The following is a 19,038-nucleotide window of genomic DNA, read 5'->3' on the forward strand; positions in this document are numbered from 1 at the left end:
GGTTTGTCATCTTTTGATGGAGATGGAACACATAAGACCTTTGCTACCCAGAATATTGCTTTGAGCTTATCACCTCTGACAGCATTTTGAAAGTTAGGGCTTTTTTTTCTTATGTTTTCAGTGGTCCGTCCCATTAGCATAGTGGGAGGAACAACAGTGGCGCCGCGGTACGTCATGTGGGTTCCATTTGTCCATACCTTGCACCTTGCAGAAATATGTTTCTCTGGAGACCTACTGCTTTCAAGGCCACTGGAAGTCTGGGACTACATACAGTATCTGACTGAAGACTTTGACTTCCTGGGCTTCCAAGGCCTGAAGACTTTGGCTTCCTGGGCTTTAAGAAGGCAAAAGCTAAGACCTCACCGATTCACTTACAGTCCACATTGCTGTCTCTTTCTTTCACTGGAAAGTACACTGGTTTGTGAAACTTCCTCGCCCACCAACTCTCCCTTTTTACCTTCTCATTTCTTTCAACTTAGGTAGTTGAATGTTGGAGAAGATTGGTATTTCTATGAATACTTGCTTTGGAAAGATACTGGGTGATCTGAAAATGCAAACCAGTATCTTGTGTCTTCTGTAGAGTTAAAATATTTTAAAGCTTGAATATATATGTTTTTCTTTTTTGCAGATCCAGTCTTGCTTATGGAATTCTTGAAGATCTGAGATCAATGAAAAAACATTTTTGCATGCAAAAAAGGATCGTTTTGGTTTATTTGTTTTAAAATCATCAAGTGCAGGGCTTGATGACTCATCTACAAAATTTCTTCACTGACGTCTGAAGAACAAAGTGCTTTTCAACCTGTACTTCCGTAGCACTATGACTAACTGTAAAGGCAGATCTCCTATCTCCAAAACAAATAGCAAATTTCATGACAGAGAAGGTTTTGTAAACTGGACCATAAATCTCAATACAATTCAGTCCGATAAATTTTTGAGGCTGCTTTTGAGTATGGTTCCTGTTGTTTACCAAATAAACCAGGATGAAAGACATAAAAAAGCGAATGGTGTCTGGCAAGAGGGATTGCAACCAGCAGGACACAATTTTAATGTTAGGTCTGAACAACACACAGAGTACCATCACTTCTCAGAACCAAGTTTTCATGGTAGCAATGGACACAGCTCGTCTAGCTGTAGCCCTAAGTATGATGATTTTAGCAGTTATAATTACTGTGATGGAATGGACACTTCAGAAACAGATGCCATGTTGCAGGAAGACAACCTATCTAGTGACAGTAATGAAGATATCATTGTGGAAGGAAGTAGAAAACAACCCAAAGAATCCAGCAGTATTATGGCGTTACAGATACTTGTACCTTTTTTGCTAGCAGGATTTGGAACTGTTTCTGCTGGCATGGTTTTGGATATTGTGCAGGTTGGTATTTGCTTTGAAAGATGGCTTTTTAACAGGGTGAGGTTTATGTGGGGTTAATGATTCTGACACGTGATATTGTAGATGTTTACAATATTGAGGATTAATTAGGTCTATATATGGTTGTGCTACTATGAACTCCTTTTCCCCCAACCTCTTCTTAAACAGTTCCAATGTTTAATTTGGAGTCATGCAAGTCTTGGTAAATGTTGTCATTTAGCCACAGTGGGCTGGTGAATAAAACTGTTACCTTCTGCTTTAACTAAGGATAGAAATATACTAACGATTCAAAATTCTGTGGACACTAATAAATATATGGATAGTCAAGTGGGACTTGTAATTAACCATGGTGCCAGAATACATAGGTGTTTAAAAAGATTAGAAGAATTCATTGCATAATCTCATCTCCTTGCGTGGTTAAAGTCTATGCAATTTCTGAAATACTGTGTAATTAATTTGGTGCATGAAAATGCAGATGGTATATGAAAACGTGCATTGTATTTGTATGCTATATGAAATTCATATGAAGTGATTTAGAGCTTTTTTGAATATTCAGGTGTATGTAAGTGACTTTTTTATATAACATTAGGTATACTGAAGACCCAGAATTGCAAACATCAGTGGTGTGAACAGGGCTGCAAAGTCACATCCACCTTGAAATATAATTGTAGTAAGTCCAGAGCAGCCACATTATCTTGGTTTGTGGTAGCAGTTTTAATGATGATAGTTGTTCAGGAGTAAGCTAAATAGAACTTTCTCTGAATTTTAAGACTTAGTATTTTTAAAACCTGTTTTGGAGTATTATGTCACCAAGATCCTACTAATATGGAACATTTTTAGGACTGGTTTCTATCTTAACACAGTTGTAGGTGTCAACAGCATTTCAGTAGTGTTATAAGTAACAGTTGGTATGAAATAATTCTGTGGTGGTATTTGAAGAAAATTCTGGAGAAAGTAACAGTTAAGAAAGGTTTATTTGACTAGCATATTTTCTAGCTTTCTTTTTGCATTTTGAAGGCTATATTTGCTTTTATTTCCTACCTAATTTCTGCATTTAAAGAACAGAAATTTGTTAAATACAAACCTCATGGATTCTTATTCCTGTGTGAGTAGATTAACAAAAATTATTCAAAAATATGAAATAACCACAACATTCAAACTGAAAGACAGTAGAGAAATTAATCTGTTTTTTTTCTTTTTTTTTTTTTTTGTTTCATTCAGCTTTAGGGTTTTCTTTAGCAACACTGAAGGGTTTACAAAGATAATTTAAAGAGGAGTAAGAGGTGACCATCTTTGTCACTCAAAATCTTGAGACTGTAAAGGAAGCTTGGACTTCAATCACTTGCAATGAAAAGTCACTTTTATACAGCAAGGAAAAGGAAAATAAAAATTGACGTGCAAACTTTACTGCTTCCTTGCACTGTTTTACACCAATCTTGTGTTTTCTTCACTTGCATCTTATCAATTTATTCTTTATACAGATGCTTTGTTTGTATTCTGTTAATATATGATACTGCATAATGATCAGCCAAAAGAGGCAGTTGTGCCTACTGCCACTACTGACTTCCAACCAAATGTTTCCTCTTGCCTTCCTTCCCTTAAGGGAGTGTAAGTGTTTGCATAGCTGGGTTTTGAGCTGGATTGAGATATATCTTGATTTTTCCTTCTATATTACTTTTAATCTTGATTGGTTTCCCAGTCCAGTTCACCATGAGTGAGAGAGATGTAACACAAAGGCAAAAATAAATAGCTAGCGTCAGTACTACCTTTTTTCACCTTAAACTAAGATTAATCTGTGATATCAGTATAGCAGGATTTTGAAATGTGACAGAACACATTTTGAAAATGAAAATTTGAAGACAACAAAGCATTCTAAACTTGTTTTTTACAAACTATTTCATGGCTATTCATACAAGCCATTTCATGGCTATTCTTTCCCAGTTGGAAATACATATGTAACTTGACATATAGGAAATTCTCAGATGTTGTTTACTTTTAAGAATTGAATAATTTTATTTTCATTAATAATTTAAATGATTGCAAATCCATGAATGTAAAGACAATTCACAGTTTTGTTAGTTTAGTTAAAGTTGGTAAATGATTACAAATTAAATACATGGATTGAAAGATATACAAAGTAGCACAGTATTTCAGTGCTGAGAACTCAGTGCCCACAAAAAAAATTATGGGAGAGTTTGTCTTTGTTTGCTTTATAAAATCTGCATTCTGGAAAACTGTACTTTTCCAAATTTTATGCTTAGAAATAAAAGAATAAAGTGAAGCTATTTTTAGTTACAGGCTCTCTTCATTTGACAACTAATTCCTTGCTGTTTTTACGTGACGTTTCTACACAGCTGGAAGGGAAAAGATGAAAATATTATTGTAAATTAAGAGCAGAATTCAAGAACAGTCATAGCACCTGGTACTATTTTAAAGTCATGAAAAAAAAAGACTTCAAATTAATGACATCTTTTTTTAACTAGGTTTGTTTTAAGGCTAAGTTTTGTATCTCTTACTTTTCGTATTCTCATCTTTGAAGTAGTAATATGCAGTCATAAATCTATTTTGTCTAGACAGATAACAGTTCTGGCTTTAGACTTTTAGGTCCAATATAAAAAGATTGATTTTTTTTTTTTTTAGAGGCTTAAGTTATGAGTTGCAGGTTTTTTTTAATACTTTGTGGATGGTCTAAAGAGTATTTTTCAATTGAATGTTTCCCACTGTATCCTTTTTGTAGCATTGGGATGTGTTCAAGAATGTTACTGAAGTTTTTATTTTGGTTCCTGCACTTCTTGGTCTCAAAGGAAATTTGGAAATGACCTTAGCATCACGGCTGTCAACTGCTGTAAGTAACTTTCTCTTCCCCTTCACTCTTCAGATATATGTTGTAAATATTTCAAAAGGAAACAAATCTATGGAGCACAAGTGTTTTATGTTTATGGCTTAATCTGGCTGTGACGGGGGCTCTTTAAATCTGTTATTAAATTGGCAAAGTTAAAAAGGCGATCCTCTTCTAATGTCCATACATCAAAATTTTACTTCTTCAGTCTCTTCTGAGTCATCATTCAGAACAGATAAAGTAGATTTTTGAGATTTACATGTGTATTTTGTAAGGTTGACAAATCTCTTTGGCCTTGATGGGGTTTGAATAGGCTAACAAAATACGTACATTTTGAACACATTTTTCTAAAGACCACTTGTGTGGCACCAAAATAAAGCATTGCTAACATTGCTACTCCAGACCTTTGTTGGTCAAGCTGTAAGAAACTCTTTTGTAGCTTTCTGTCTAAATAATTTTATTCCCTTTTTTTTTTTTTGGTGGGTTTTTTTTTTGAGGGGTTTGCTTATTTTTTGTATATCTGTCAACACTAACATAGCATAACTACATTTTTTCTGTGTCTTCTTTCTTGCATATTTGTCATAGTTCTTTTCTGCATCTCGGAGAATGTTTCATTCCTTCCTTTTTCTAGCCTAGTCAAGCCAGATTACCTTACCATGTATTTTTTGTGTGTGCATGAATAACTATAGTCAACAGAATGTTATAATAACATGGCTAAACTATTTCTGGTACCTGAACTGGGTATCTCTGTAAGACACCGCATAATGCAGCATTTCTCCATTGTAAGATAATTTTTCCATTCTCCAGCAAGGCCCCCACTATTTCTCCTTTTGTGTTATTTCCAGCTGTCACTCCCATTTTCTGGAAGAAATATTATTAGTCCATAAGTGCATGACCTTGCATTTCTACTGTTGAATTTCATGTGTTTTCATTGTTGTAATCCTCAAGGTCATCCAATTTTGGTATGATATTACAATGCTTTGTATTGACAAAGTCTCTCAATTTTCTGTCATTAATAAATTTCATTGTCACATTATATTGAGTTATTGCCCAAATGCACACCGTGATGGACAGCCTTAGCAATCCTATGAAGGTTTGCTTGTGTCATGCCCATTATAGAAACTGATTACTTTTGCCCCATAGCCATTCTTTCATACATAAGGACTGACATGTTTTGTTGTATTTTTATTAATTTCAGCCTTAGCTATTCAGTCTTGTTTTCTGTTCAGTTTTAATGCTCTTACTTCTCTGAGTATTCTTACTGTTTCTTAACATTATTTTGTATTTAAAACTTCCTGCATTTACTGTCAGGCATGAATACTTTTGTCTTTTACCTCACTCTTTTTTGGTGTTGACCGATTGCTTAATTTGTTCCTGTGGGCTGAGGATTGAAAGTGCTTGTATTGCATAGTGAAAAATATAACAAGTCCAAGATCTACCAGTGCCTTACTAAAGGCTTAGAAAAAGAGGGTCAGAATCAGCTCCACCACTTCTGCTTCAGTTAATGAGTTGTTTTCTGTTCAGTTTTAATGCTCTTACTTCTCTGAGTATTCTTACTGTTTCTTAACATTATTTTGTATTTAAAACTTCCTGCATTTACTGTCAGGCATGAATACTTTTGTCTTTTACCTCACTCTTTTTTGGTGTTGACCGATTGCTTAATTTGTTCCTGTGGGCTGAGGATTGAAAGTGCTTGTATTGCATAGTGAAAAATATAACAAGTCCAAGATCTACCAGTGCCTTACTAAAGGCTTAGAAAAAGAGGGTCAGAATCAGCTCCACCACTTCTGCTTCAGTTAATGAGTTGTTTTCTGTTCAGTTTTAATGCTCTTACTTCTCTGAGTATTCTTACTGTTTCTTAACATTATTTTGTATTTAAAACTTCCTGCATTTACTGTCAGGCATGAATACTTTTGTCTTTTACCTCACTCTTTTTTGGTGTTGACCGATTGCTTAATTTGTTCCTGTGGGCTGAGGATTGAAAGTGCTTGTATTGCATAGTGAAAAATATAACAAGTCCAAGATCTACCAGTGCCTTACTAAAGGCTTAGAAAAAGAGGGTCAGAATCAGCTCCACCACTTCTGCTTCAGTTAATGAGTTCTTTAATTCTTTGTCTCAATTGAGCTTATGACCTTTGCCAGATCATCACTCCAGAACTTCTTCTCTGGGCCGATAAATGGCTGATTTCCTCATCTCATTTTTGAACCTCCCATTTGGAAAAGGGTCATGCTGGCCCGTTTTCTGCACTGTGAATCCTGACCTTGGTTCATAGTATCCATCAACTGTTACCAAAAGTCAAGGAGGTGATCCCCCTCACAGACACACAGAAAAAGAATAATGGAGTTTTCCCAGCATGTTCAGTGGTTACCTAAAGTTGGCATCATGAGGTTCAGGTCAATTCCTCTCAGCCCAAAATGGCATTCTTAAGAATATCCCTTTAACTGTGTGATAACATGATCTGTAGATGTCTTGAATGTGATTTTTCAGAGTCAATTTGTCCATTTGAAGCCTAGGCTCCTATCAAGACTCAAACAACAGCCCATTCTGAGAGGGCTTATTTTTAGGAGTGTTACCGGTGCCACTCACCACTGTCATTAAGTCTCACAAAGACATAAATCAGCTGATGCTTCAAAGGTTTTTAATAAAGCATGCTATGAAGGCTTCCTCCCTGGTAGCAGAAATTGTCATATGTCTGTCTTGGCCAAATCGCATTAGCCAGCTCTGTTCACGTCTTTCCACAATGAAGGTTAATTAACTGGCCACAAAGAGGTCAGTGTAACTGACCAGTGTTACCAGTGTTACCAGGCCAGTGTTACTGGCCTATAACCAGTGGTGTCCCCCAGGGGTCAATACTTGGTCCAATTTTGTTTAATATATTCATTAATGACCTGGATGAGGGGACAGAGTGTATCCTCAGTAAGTTTGCTGATGATACCAAACTGGGTGGGGTGGCTGACAGCCCAGAGGGCCGTGCTGCCATCCAGCGTGACCTGGACAGGCTGGAGAGCTGGGCAGAGAAGAACCCAATGAAGTTCAACAAAAGCAAGTGCAAGGTCCTGCACCTGGGGAGGAAGAATGTAAAGCACCAGTATAGGTTAGGGGCGGACCTGCTGGGAAGTAGCTCGGAGGAGAAGGATTTGGGGGTTGTGGTAGACAGTAACTTATCCATGGCCCAGCAATGTGCCCTTGTTGCCAAAAAGGCCAATGGAATCCTGGGCTGCATAGGGAAGAGTGTGGCCAGTGGGTCGAAGGAGGTCATTCTCCCCCTCTCCTCGGCACTGGTGAGGCCACAACTGGAATACTGTGTCCAGTTTTGGGCTCCCCAGTTCAAGAGGGACAGGGAACTGCTGGAGCGAGTGCAGCGAAGGGCAACTAAGATGATTAAGGGCTTGGAGCATCTGCCTTATGAGGAAAGGCTGAGAGAGCTGGGACTCTTTAGCCTGGAGAAGAGAAGGCTGAGGGGAGACCTTATTATGGCATACAAATATCTAAAGGGTGGGTTGAAGGAGGATGGAGCCAGGCTCTTTTCAGTGGTTGCCAGTGACAGGATGAGGGGTAATGGGCACAAGTTAGAACACAGGAAGTTCCGTTCAAATACACGGAAAAACTTCTTTACGGTGAGGGTGACAGAGCACTGGCACAGGCTGCCCAGGGAGGTTGTGGAGTCCCCTTCTCTGGAGGTTTTCAAGACGCGCCTGGATGCAGTCCTGAGTAATGTGCTCTAGGCAATCCTGCTTTAGCAGGGGAGTTGGACTAGATGATCTCTCGAGGTCCCTTCCAACTCTGAAAATTCTGTGATTCTGTGAAGTGTATTTCTTCAGACATTGCTATGTGGCATGTAGGAGCTCCAGTTTCTTTGGCATTGCCTGTAGTCACGGTCACAGCACAACTGGTACCAAGCTGCTTCCCAGCTTTGCATCAACAGGCTTGTGGGGTTTTTTTCGTTTGTTTTCTAACACCTCTAATTTCCTTGTATGACCTGTTTTCTTCAAGAATCATGACAGACCCTGGACTATGTTACAAGTAATTGAAATACTTTCCCGGACTTCCTTAGTCATATTGTGAGTTTGTTGGACATCCTTCACAGGGAGGAGGTAGAGGCTTGTCATGGTTGTGTGAACGTTCTCTCTCTCCTTTGCTAGTGGTGGCTCTAGTTTGTTTAGCTGGTGAAGAGCTCATCAGTAAATGTTGTAGAGTGTGTGTGTATGCGCATGTGCACAACACAGTTGAGATTTAAGAGAACAGTATTGTATAAAATAAGAATAGTATAGATAGGTCATTATCAAGATAATGCTAATAAGATTATATTTAGTATTTATATGTGAAAAAACAGGAAAAAAAAGGATTTTATCTTGCAAAGAACCTTCCAAATTATGTAACCTTTTTCATGCTCAACACCAGTTGCAATACGCAGAGCTTTGCGAGCTGGTGGATAGACAGCCACGTGCCCTGAGTGCTACTGCAAAGGCAAATGAATACACAAGAACTCAGTCATGTTTTTAATTGTTAGTTAAAAAACAACAAAACAAAAAACTATGGAAACCTGTTACATATAACTGCTTACAGGTGACAACTTTGGCTTAGTTGCCAGATACAAATTCAAACTCCAGGACATTGCCTTGATTGCTTTGCTTCCCCCAGGTTTTAAAAACAGGTACTGTGTCATACTGTATCATTCCTTACTGGAGAGTTTAATCAAAAAGCTTGCTAGTGGACCTGCAATTTATGTGCCAGTTCTCTCAGACCTCTATGAAAGAGGCTATTCTGTCCTTTGCACTCTTCACATTGATTTCATTGACCCCAACTCTCTTAAGCCATCCAATCTTTGGTTCTGTCATCCTCATCCTAAGAGAAAACTGAAGGAGTATATTCATTCAGGGGTATCTAAATAGTAATTTGGAGGCAGTTGTATGATTAATCTTCCTTTCTTTGACCTAAATTTGTAGTAACTGGCTCTGCTCCAGATACCATCTATAAAGTAAATGCAAGGCTGTGCCCCTGTGAATATCTTTACCTTCGAGGAGGAAGTTTCTAATGAGTTCAGCATTGGAGATAATTCATACCTTTCTTGCTCCGTTAGTTTATAATTGCATCTGAATTTGTAGACAGGTTTATGCTCTTGGGACTGTAAAGTAATTATCTTTACTCCATTGTAATTATGTAGTCAGCCATAAAGTAATGTCTTGTTAGCAAGTTTCTGTCATCCATAATATATCTGGGCTTGAGTTTTGCCTGATCACCTTCAGTCATCTTGTTGCCCAAACTCCTATTTTGGCTGCTTGTCACTCAAAATTTCCCATCCACTTTAGAATCAGTAATTTCACTAAACATATCTCAAGACTGTGGTTTTAATTTACCGCATGGCATAGCTTGTACTTCTTATGGCATAGCTTGTACTTCTCACTGGTATTAGTGTTAATTTAAACTGTTCTCCCTTCTTCCACTGCTGTGCTGGTGTAACTGTGTGAGGTGTACTTAGGTCAACTGCCCATTCAAGCACAATATTTATATTGTGCATTTTGTATTCTTCAGCTTTGTTCTGTAGTTTGAGTCACTCTCATTGTCTCAGTTCACACTGTTGCCTGTTCTCCCTATTCCCTTTTCTTTTTTTTTGAAGAGGAAGTGAAAAACCCCAACAAACCAACAGTAAAACACCACTCATCCAGTCATCCCTGTAAACTTTTGCAGGCTCTTGTTTTCACTGTGTGTTATCAGGGTTAGGCATTAGCAATATGACTTTACAAACTTTTTGTTTATATCCACCTATTCCACAGTATCACAGTAAACTTCATCTTACTTTATGGAAATCTGCAGCTGAAAGGAGTCAGCCTGCTGGTTTTCTCCCTCCTAAACCCTAAGAGCATTTGTGCATGGTTACATGATTGCATATGATAGATCAGATAATTTTGTAGAAGGCTGATCAGATAGTTTTTTTGGATAGATCAGATAACTTTGTAGAAGACAACCCCTTTTTGCTCCCTGAAAAAATGCACTTTCCATCAATACATCATGCAAATGTATTTTGCCATGAACTCACTCATGGAGTTGGTAGGTCAGGTTCAAGAAAGAAAATGTGACTATATAGCTGATAGTAGGGGTGAGAAGAACTATGCCTTTTGGCAGCAGTTCACTTTTAGGCTGGATTATGCATTTTGCAAGATTACTGTTTTAGCAAGGATTTTTTGCCTACTTTTAAAAAACTTCTTCAAAGGAGAAAAAGAGTGAAGGTCTCTGTAGCCTGCCATTTCATTCATTTAGCATATATATTTAAGAAGGTTGCAAAGGAGATTCTTATCTGCACTTCCTTAAATATTGCTGTAACACTTAAATTTGGTGCTTGTATTTGCAGAGCTTTGACTGTACTTTGAATACTGGAAAATATTTATAGTGTAGATTGAGATAAAGTGTCTTATTTTATTTCTAAGGTTTTAAGTCAGCGTTTCTTTTAATACTTTGTTCCTTGCAAGTCACTACTATCACAAAATGGAACAAAGTGGAAAAGAAATGGAAGTGAAACCAACTGGAAAGAAATTATCAGAAGAGGAAAAAAAAAACATTAAGACTTTCTGTGTTTTGAGACGTATGTTATCTTATAAATTAGTATTCTATGGGAAAAAACACACTAAAATTTGTGATCAACATAGAAAAAATTGTACGGTTATCACAAAAGGGAAGTTATTTTAAATATAGCCATACTGAAGTGGTATGTACAGTTTTTCAGCTCTTGTCCTCTAACTCAAAAAAATAAGTAAAAGTAGGAAACATAAAAGAGTATGTATGAACTTCTTCATTTCTTAGAATAATTTATTTGCTGTCTTTCCAGCTAAGGCTAGACTTATATAATTACAGCATCATAAGTCTCTAGCTGTATTGTATAAATGAAAAGTTAGAATCCTAAACAGTATTAGATGTGGTTTCTGATCTTCTTTAAGCACTTGCTGTTTCTCTGTGCAGGTAGTTTCATTGCAATCAACACACTTGAACGAGACTGTGTGTGTCCACACACACAGGTATCTACACATTTTTCTGTTGGCTCATAGAATTTAAGGGCCATAGAAGCAAGGTCTGTCTAAAGTGGCTGAACACTGATAAGTTTCCCTTCCAGACATTGATCTAATCACTGGTGGTGCTTGGACATTTCTGGAGTGTAAGGTGGCTAGTATACCTTGCACAGTAAGCTAACATTAAACAAGTTACTATGTGAAACTGCATCAAACGTATCTACTTTTGGCTAGATACTTTAAGTACAATTTAAAATCAACAGCAATGCTTGACTCGAACAAAAGTATAGGTTGGTTTTAACTTGCTTTCAAAATGTCTCTTTTTTGTGTGTGTGTGAGTTGAATTATTTATGGGTTTCTGCCTTATTGGTGCATTTTTAAGTAATACAATTTTAAAGGCAAATCTCTGAAATTCTTTTGTAATTTTGACAGGTAAATATTGGAAAAATGGATTCTCCCATTGAGAAATGGAACCTAATAATTGGCAATTTAGCCTTGAAACAGGTAAAAATAATGGACTTATTTGATTAATTCTTGTAAGCCAGCAAAGTTATTGAAAAAATCCATCACAAGCATTGGTAAGTATGGAGACAGACAGTGTTAATGGGAAACTAGCTCTGCTACATTGGCTTATACTTATCATACAATGTTTATATGACTGATGTTTTTGAACAGTGTAGTTCTCTAAAACAATATAAGCTTCTGTTTATCAGAATAAGAGGTAAAGTATTCTTTGTGATGGTATCAAGGATATTTCCTTTTTAATTTTTCTCAGAGAAGATCTGAGGATGATTAGAGAAAAATTTCAGATTTGGCAAAACCTTTTGAATTTGACCTCTTAAATATTTTCAGTATTGTATTTGCATTGGATTCAATGTTTAAAGGAAGTATGCAACAGAGCTTTTGGATAATAAACAATATTTTAAATAGCTGGGTCATTTGAGGAAAGGAGTATTTGTTCTCCAAAGCAGCTATTTCTTAAGATTAAGAACTATTTAATTTTCATGTGTTATAATACAACATGCTCAAAAAATAGTCAAAATGTTTATGCTGTAACTTTGCTGTTTTAAGTGGCTTAGAAGCGTCTTCAGGCATTTCAACTTTGGCTTCCGGTAAATCCTCCACAATTTTCCCTGATTTTACTTTTGTTATTCTTGAGTCTCTGAAATGTTGGCAAAGCCTTTTCTGCCAACATAAGATTTTTCTTCTTGATCATCCAAGGTTATAATCTCTACAAAATGGATGAGCACGCTGCATTAACACCTTGCAAATAAATTTAGATAGGAGGAAAAAATAAAAGAAAATGATTCTGTAGTACTCTTAAATCTATCCATTTAAAGAATTTTTCACCTTCTTTTTCTTTTCCAGGTTCAGGCAACAGTAGTTGGTTTTCTGGCAGCAGTGGCAGCAGTTATATTGGGCTGGATTCCAGAGGGCAAATATCGTTTTGATCATTCAATCCTTCTGTGTTCTAGCAGCGTAGCAACTGCCTTCATAGCTTCTCTTTTACAAGGTAAAAGGAGCATATATGTTACTCTTTACAGTTATTTATTTTTCTGTGGATGCTGAATGTATATTATGTTGCTATTCCTTGAAAATTTAAATCCAGTAAGACGCAATGCATCTGAAACTCGGCTGAATATAGGATGCCCTTTTGCAATTTCCATGTAGGCCTGCATATTGCAATCTCTCCTGTCATATTCTTCGAAAAGGCCCAATTTGCATGACCTCCTGAGCATATCTAAACCAAAAAGTTTTGGTTGTTTTTTGTTTGTTTTTTTTTTTTTACATTTTACCTCATGTGACGGAGTACTTTTCTCCCCTGCTTTGTATATTCATTAAAATACAAAATATATTCTTAGTACCAAACAAGTAGAACTTATTTGTAGTTAAGCTCAAGTAAGCATGGATGTTAGATCAGCTGAAGCCAAACTTCCTGGTTGCCTGTGCTGCTTATATGTTAGTTTGTGCTCTGCTTTGTATCAGAAGTGAACAAATGGGCTTGTTATGGAAAGGGTTTGGGCCAAGTTCAAGTCCCCCTCTACAAACAGTGCCAATGTCTGTCTGGAGCCACATGGCGTGATGAATTTAATCTTCTCCTGCAATTGTCAGGAAACATTTAACCATAAAAGATGGTACTTAATGGACATGAGGGGGGAAAAAAGTACCTCTACTTGAGATATATTCTTAATGAAAATACATAGTCAGTAGTCTTAACAATACCAAGTCAGATAAAATGTTTGCTTTTTTTTTTTACTAATCTGATATGCTTACTTATGTGAAAATTTAAAAATTGCTGAAGTTTTGCATGGAATTAAGAACACATGTTTTTTTTAGTGACTACAAAGCCATTGAGTTTGATCATGCACAGAATTAAGAGCGGCAAGAGAACTGAGGAACAGTGCCCTTTTTTAATGTCTCATGTAGAATTTGGACAGGGAGAGGAACTTTTGTTTTTATCTGGTGATGGGCCAGCTCAGGAAATTACTTTCTAAACTTCATCCTCCTACACATTAAACAGGTGCTTTTGAAATATTGTGATCCTACAGGATCATTTCAATTCTTTCTTTTGAGGATTTAATGGAGTGTAATGCTTTAGACAGTTTCTCTAGAAGTGAACTTCTAAGGTAGCCTACAATACATAATATTGCTAAAATACATGAAAATTGTAATACCAATTTTTCAAAAATTCTTTGAAATAACATGAAGGATGGTATACAGAGTTGAAGCTCTTATGTGTATTATGTGGTGAGAAGGAAATTACTGAAGTTATTGCAAAGAATGCTATTAATAGAATTGTGAATTTTATTTTTAGTAACCACTTGCATTCTGCAGAGAAATGCCTCTTAAAAAGTGTTTGTTGTAGACAGTAACTTATCCATGGCCCAGCAATGTGCCCTTGTTGCCAAAAAGGCCAATGGAATCCTGCGCTGCATAGGGAAGAGTGTGGCCGGTAGGTCGAAGGAGGTCATTCTCCCCCTCTACTCTGCACTGGTGAGGCCACAGCTGGAATACTGTATCCAGTTTTGGGCTCCCCAGTTCAAGAGGGACAGGGAACTGCTGGAGCAAGTCCAGCGAAGAGCAACTAAGATGATTAAGGGCTTGGAGCATCTCCCTTATGAGGAAAGGCTGAGAGAGCTGGGACTCTTTAGCCTGGAGAAGAGAAGGCTGAGGGGAGACCTTATTATGGCATACAAATATCTAAAGGGTGGGTTGAAGGAGGATGGAGCCAGGCTCTTTTCAGTGGTTCCCAGTGACAGGACGAGGGGTAATGGGCACAAGTTAGAACACAGGAAGTTCCGTTCAAATACACGGAAAAACTTCTTTACGGTGAGGGTGACAGAGCACTGGCACAGGCTGCCCAGGGAGGTTGTGGAGTCCCCTTCTCTGGAGATTTTCAGGACCCGCCTGGATGCAGTCCTGAGTAATGTGCTCTGGGCAATCCTGCTTTAGCAGGGGAGTTGGACTAGATGATCTCTCGAGGTCCCTTCCAACTCTGAAAACTCCGTGATTCCATGATTCCGTTGCTGTTTATAAGAAAAGAAGTGGAAACAAACATCCTCAATTTAAAATGTTTCAACTGTATAGCAAGTAACATTTTTATATGTTGCCTAGTTTTTAATTTATGATGTAGCTTCTTGACTATTGGTGCTAAGTCCACGACTGGAAATCTTGCACAATATCAGATGTTGAAGTTTTTAATCTTATGTTGTTTTCAGCCTAGTGTAATTTAAATTTCAGTCAGCTAAAGTTAATACGGTGTAGAAATAATACGTTGCATATTTTTTTCTTCAGGAAATGGCTCATTTACAATTTCAATAGTGCTAATTCTAATCATAAGCAAAATATTTCATTGTACAGAAGGCTCTTGATTCTTTTGTGTGTGTATGCTTATTGTATTTTTTTAATATATAAACTCATTTTTTAAAATGGCTAAAACTTAAAAATGTAGACATCAGTCAGGTGGGAAGAACAGTCACCCTGGGACAAAAGCACTGACTTCTTACTTATCAAGTTTGAAAGTGCCATTTTCTTGGAAATTTCTGTGGTGTTAGCACAGTAAATATGGTTACTGTTCTGTCTTCTTTGTTGATTGTAGGAATAATAATGGTTGGAGTTATTGTTGGATCAAAGAAGACTGGTATTAATCCTGACAATGTTGCCACTCCTATAGCAGCAAGTTTTGGAGATCTTATCACTCTAGCTATACTAGCATGGATAAGTCAGGGTCTTTATACTTGCCTTGGTAAGTATGTTTCTAAGTGGGTATGTATGTCTCCCTAGGAACCTCTTTTGGGTTAGGATGGTGGGGAGAAGGCAGGGAGGGAGAGATTTAGAAAACCTTTTTGTTTGACTGGCTTTTTTGTCAACATTTATACCGTTGAATGATTTATCTTGGGTTGCCACATTATGCCATGATCTTCTTTAAGATGATAGAAGTCGCTAACCACAGTCTTGGCAGAATATACTAGTATCTGGAAGACTCTTACAGTATCACAGTCAATCTACATGTGAATTCGAAACTGTAGTTGCTGAATTTACTCTGCTTTCTTAGGGGGGACAGAAGCTGTCTTCACCCAAGTTTTCTTGAATGCCCACCCCTAAATCAAATATTTACTTTTGAAGTGTTATCCTTGCACTAAGGGGAAGGAATTGAATTGACTGTCTTGATCAGCTACTGGGAGAGGAGTTCTGCTTTGAGAATTTTTTTTTTGTTAGGGTGTGGTTTTAGACAAAATTTGAATATATCTTGAGCTGCAGCTGTGCCCACAAATAAAAATAACAATAATTTAAGTACTATGAGTAACAATAGCAAGTCTACAAGTATGTATTCAAAGAAGTGAAGCCTAATTTTAGATAGATTTGTGCTTTGTTATTGCTATGACTTTTAAATTATTCACTCAAAGACCATTGTGAGTTTCCTTCTGATTCCTTCCAAGTGTTTTCCACCTCCCATTGCAATACCTCCTTGTTTCCTCATCTTTCTTATTCCAGCTTCCAATACCAGTTTCCTCAGCTCTTTCCTATCTCATTTCCCTCACAGTGTGACACTTCCACGTCTCTCCCATTCCCTGCGTCTGTGCTTGATTTTACCAGCATTTCCTTCTGCTTTTCACTAAACAAAGTAGCCACTTCCAGCTTCTCCAAATGATATGCCTACTCCCTTCTGTTTTCTTTGTTTTGTTTTGTGTCATAACATTCAATGACTATATTTCAAACATAAATCTGCTAATTTAGCTGTAACTTTCTACATAACAGTGGTTCTGCCATGAAAGATGAAACAATGTATAACCACTTTGAATAGCTAAGCAGCAAAGGGGAGGCCTTTGCTGACTACTGACTACAGAGGGCAATGATCTAATCCTACTTCATGGATGAATTCTGTCTGGCTTCTTGATGACACTTTTTTACTGCTTGCTTATTTTCCCACTAAAAGCTGTGAACAGGTGAATTACACATACACAGCTCCAAACTAATTTTCTGATTAATTACTTGTTGGGTTTTGTTTTTTTTTTTTCAGTCTGCAATTCTTCTCTTCTACTAGTTGTTTGCATGTTTATATAGTCTCTTTGAAACTCTTTTTCTGATTTCTAGAACTTGTACTGTCTAAATACTACTCTCTTAAAGGAGCAGACCACTGAAGAATGTTCATCATCACAATGTCTGCTAAAAAGGAATACACTTATAGTTATTATTATTAGAAGCATGCTCAGATAGTAGCTGATGTAATGAAATGCTTGGTTGTCACAAAGGAGGTGTGAGCTTGGAAAATGAGAATGGGGAACTCAAAAATCAGTCTTTTTCTTCCTGCTTCATCTCCCCCATGAAGAAACAAAAAGTATGAAAACATTTTCTCATAGGAGAAGAATGTTCAGAATAATATTTAAAATTAAATTATTGATGCAAATGACTCCTTCCATAGAAACATATTTAGAAAGTATTCATCCTGGGGTGCATCAAGAAGAGTGTGGCCAGCAGGTCGAGGGAGGTCATCCTCCCTCTCTACTCTGCCCTGGTGAGGCCACATCTGGAGTATTCTGTCCAGCTCTGGGCTCCCCACTTCAAGAAGGACAGGGAACTGCTGGAGAGGGTCCAGCAAAGGGCTACTAAGACAATTAGGGGATTTGAGCATCTTATGAGGAAAGGCTTAGGCACTTGGGTCTTTTTAGTCTAGAGAAAAGAAGAATGAGGAGGGATCTTATCAATACTTACAAATACTGAAAGGAAGGGTGCCAGGTAGATGAGAACAGTCTTTTATTTTAAGTGATGCCCAGTGATAGAGGTAACGAGCACAAACTTGAACGTAGGAAGTTCCATCTAAACATGAGGAGGGACTTCTTTACTTTGAGAGTGGCAGAGCACTGGAACAGGCTGCCCAGAGAGGTTGTGGAGTCTCCCACTCTGGAGACATTCAAAACCCGCCTGGACACCATCCTGTGCAACCTGCTGTAGGTGACCCTGCTCTGGCAGGGGGGTTGGACTAGATGATCTCCAGAGGTCCCTTCCAATCCTGACCAGTCTGTGATTCTGTGACTTGATGTCAGTTTAAATGTATCAGTGTGCAATACAGCCATTTTTAGTATTTTCAATATTTTTGTTGACTTAAATTGTATTGTTTATTTTGTAACTATAAATACTTTCTATTATATTCTAATAACTTATTTCTCAAATACTTCATTTAGATACTTCTTTTAAGGAAGTTTATAGACTTGCAGTGAAAAGAAAATTAATAAAGATTTTTTTAACCTCTCTTCTTTCTTTTTTCTGATGAGAAGAACAGAAAGGAAGTCTCTATTCTCATGAAATTTGGTGCCTCTAGCTAGTGCTAGGGCTGGGATAATAGAGTTTAGAGACTGTTTATCTAGATTAATTTCTGTGCCCAAAGGTCTTACCAGACTGGAACATTGGGTTGTTCTGCTTAAAATAGATCTCAGGTCCCAATAATTGATGTGTTTGATTGGAATTCAGTTCAAAATTAGGGTTTATGCTAGTCAATGAAGTGCCAGGGAAGTTGGTATACCAGCTATATGGAAAGGAGCTAGCTATGATTATTGGCATATACTAGCTATATGGGTAGGTGTGGAGTTGGAAGAGGTTGCCAAATTTGCATTAACACTGAGATTAGATTTGGGGCTAGGGTTATGATTAAAATTTATTCTGGTCAGGACCATGTTTGATTTAAAATAATTAATGCTAGACTTCAGGCTTTAAATATTAACTAGTAAGTATTTCAAACGATGTTTCTTAGAAACCTGTGCCCTATAGTTCAAACTTCATTTTAGTTTTTAAAATTTTGCTTTGTAAACTACATTGTAATGAATATTCCAGTGATTTTTTCATTTGTTTCCTAAATCTTTTCCCTATAAATATTAGTTTCTTATGTATTTGCATTGTAATGTTCTCTGTATAATTGCTTAAGTTGAACCCTTACGTCTCAAAGACAGTAAATCATGAATATTGAGTCTTACTGTTTTTAAACAGCTTCCTACTCCTTTCCATTTTTTTAATTGTGGCCACAGATAAAACTTAGTTACATGTACTGGTATTTTAATGGTAGCTGAATTTTAAAAGCAGCTACATTTGTCATTTGTAAATAAACAATATATATTATCTTGTGACTATATCTAGCACTGCTTCCTATTCTTTATATAAATTACAGATAATATGTTTCTTTTTTTAAAGTAGTAACTAATTACTACTAATATTTCAGGAAATTTCTAAAGCATGGGGGGTTTGCCTTTTTTTTTTTTTAATCTAAAAAAGCCAAACAAAAACCACTCAACCCCAAAAAGAAGATGAGGAAAGAAATTTGGACTTCTTTCTTCTT

The 19,038-nt window shown here is 37.0% G+C and overlaps 1 protein-coding gene across 1 annotated transcript in view; it reads left to right on the forward strand.

Moving 5' to 3' along the window:
• Positions 1–817: 817 nt before the first annotated feature.
• The window catches only part of SLC41A2 (solute carrier family 41 member 2), a gene marked incomplete at its 5' end in the record, with an annotated part of 57,781 nt that continues 39,560 nt past the window's right edge, over positions 818–19,038 (forward strand). Inside the window, 5 exons of the mRNA XM_082486999.1 lie at positions 818–1,372; positions 4,107–4,214; positions 11,643–11,714; positions 12,579–12,723; positions 15,310–15,456. Coding sequence (XP_082343125.1) covers positions 818–1,372; positions 4,107–4,214; positions 11,643–11,714; positions 12,579–12,723; positions 15,310–15,456 — 1,027 coding nt within the window. The remainder of the gene's footprint in view (positions 1,373–4,106; positions 4,215–11,642; positions 11,715–12,578; positions 12,724–15,309; positions 15,457–19,038) is intronic.

Source organism: Vanellus vanellus (assembly GCF_965231255.1).
Source record: "Vanellus vanellus genome assembly, chromosome: 1".
Lineage (NCBI taxonomy): Eukaryota > Metazoa > Chordata > Aves > Charadriiformes > Charadriidae > Vanellus > Vanellus vanellus.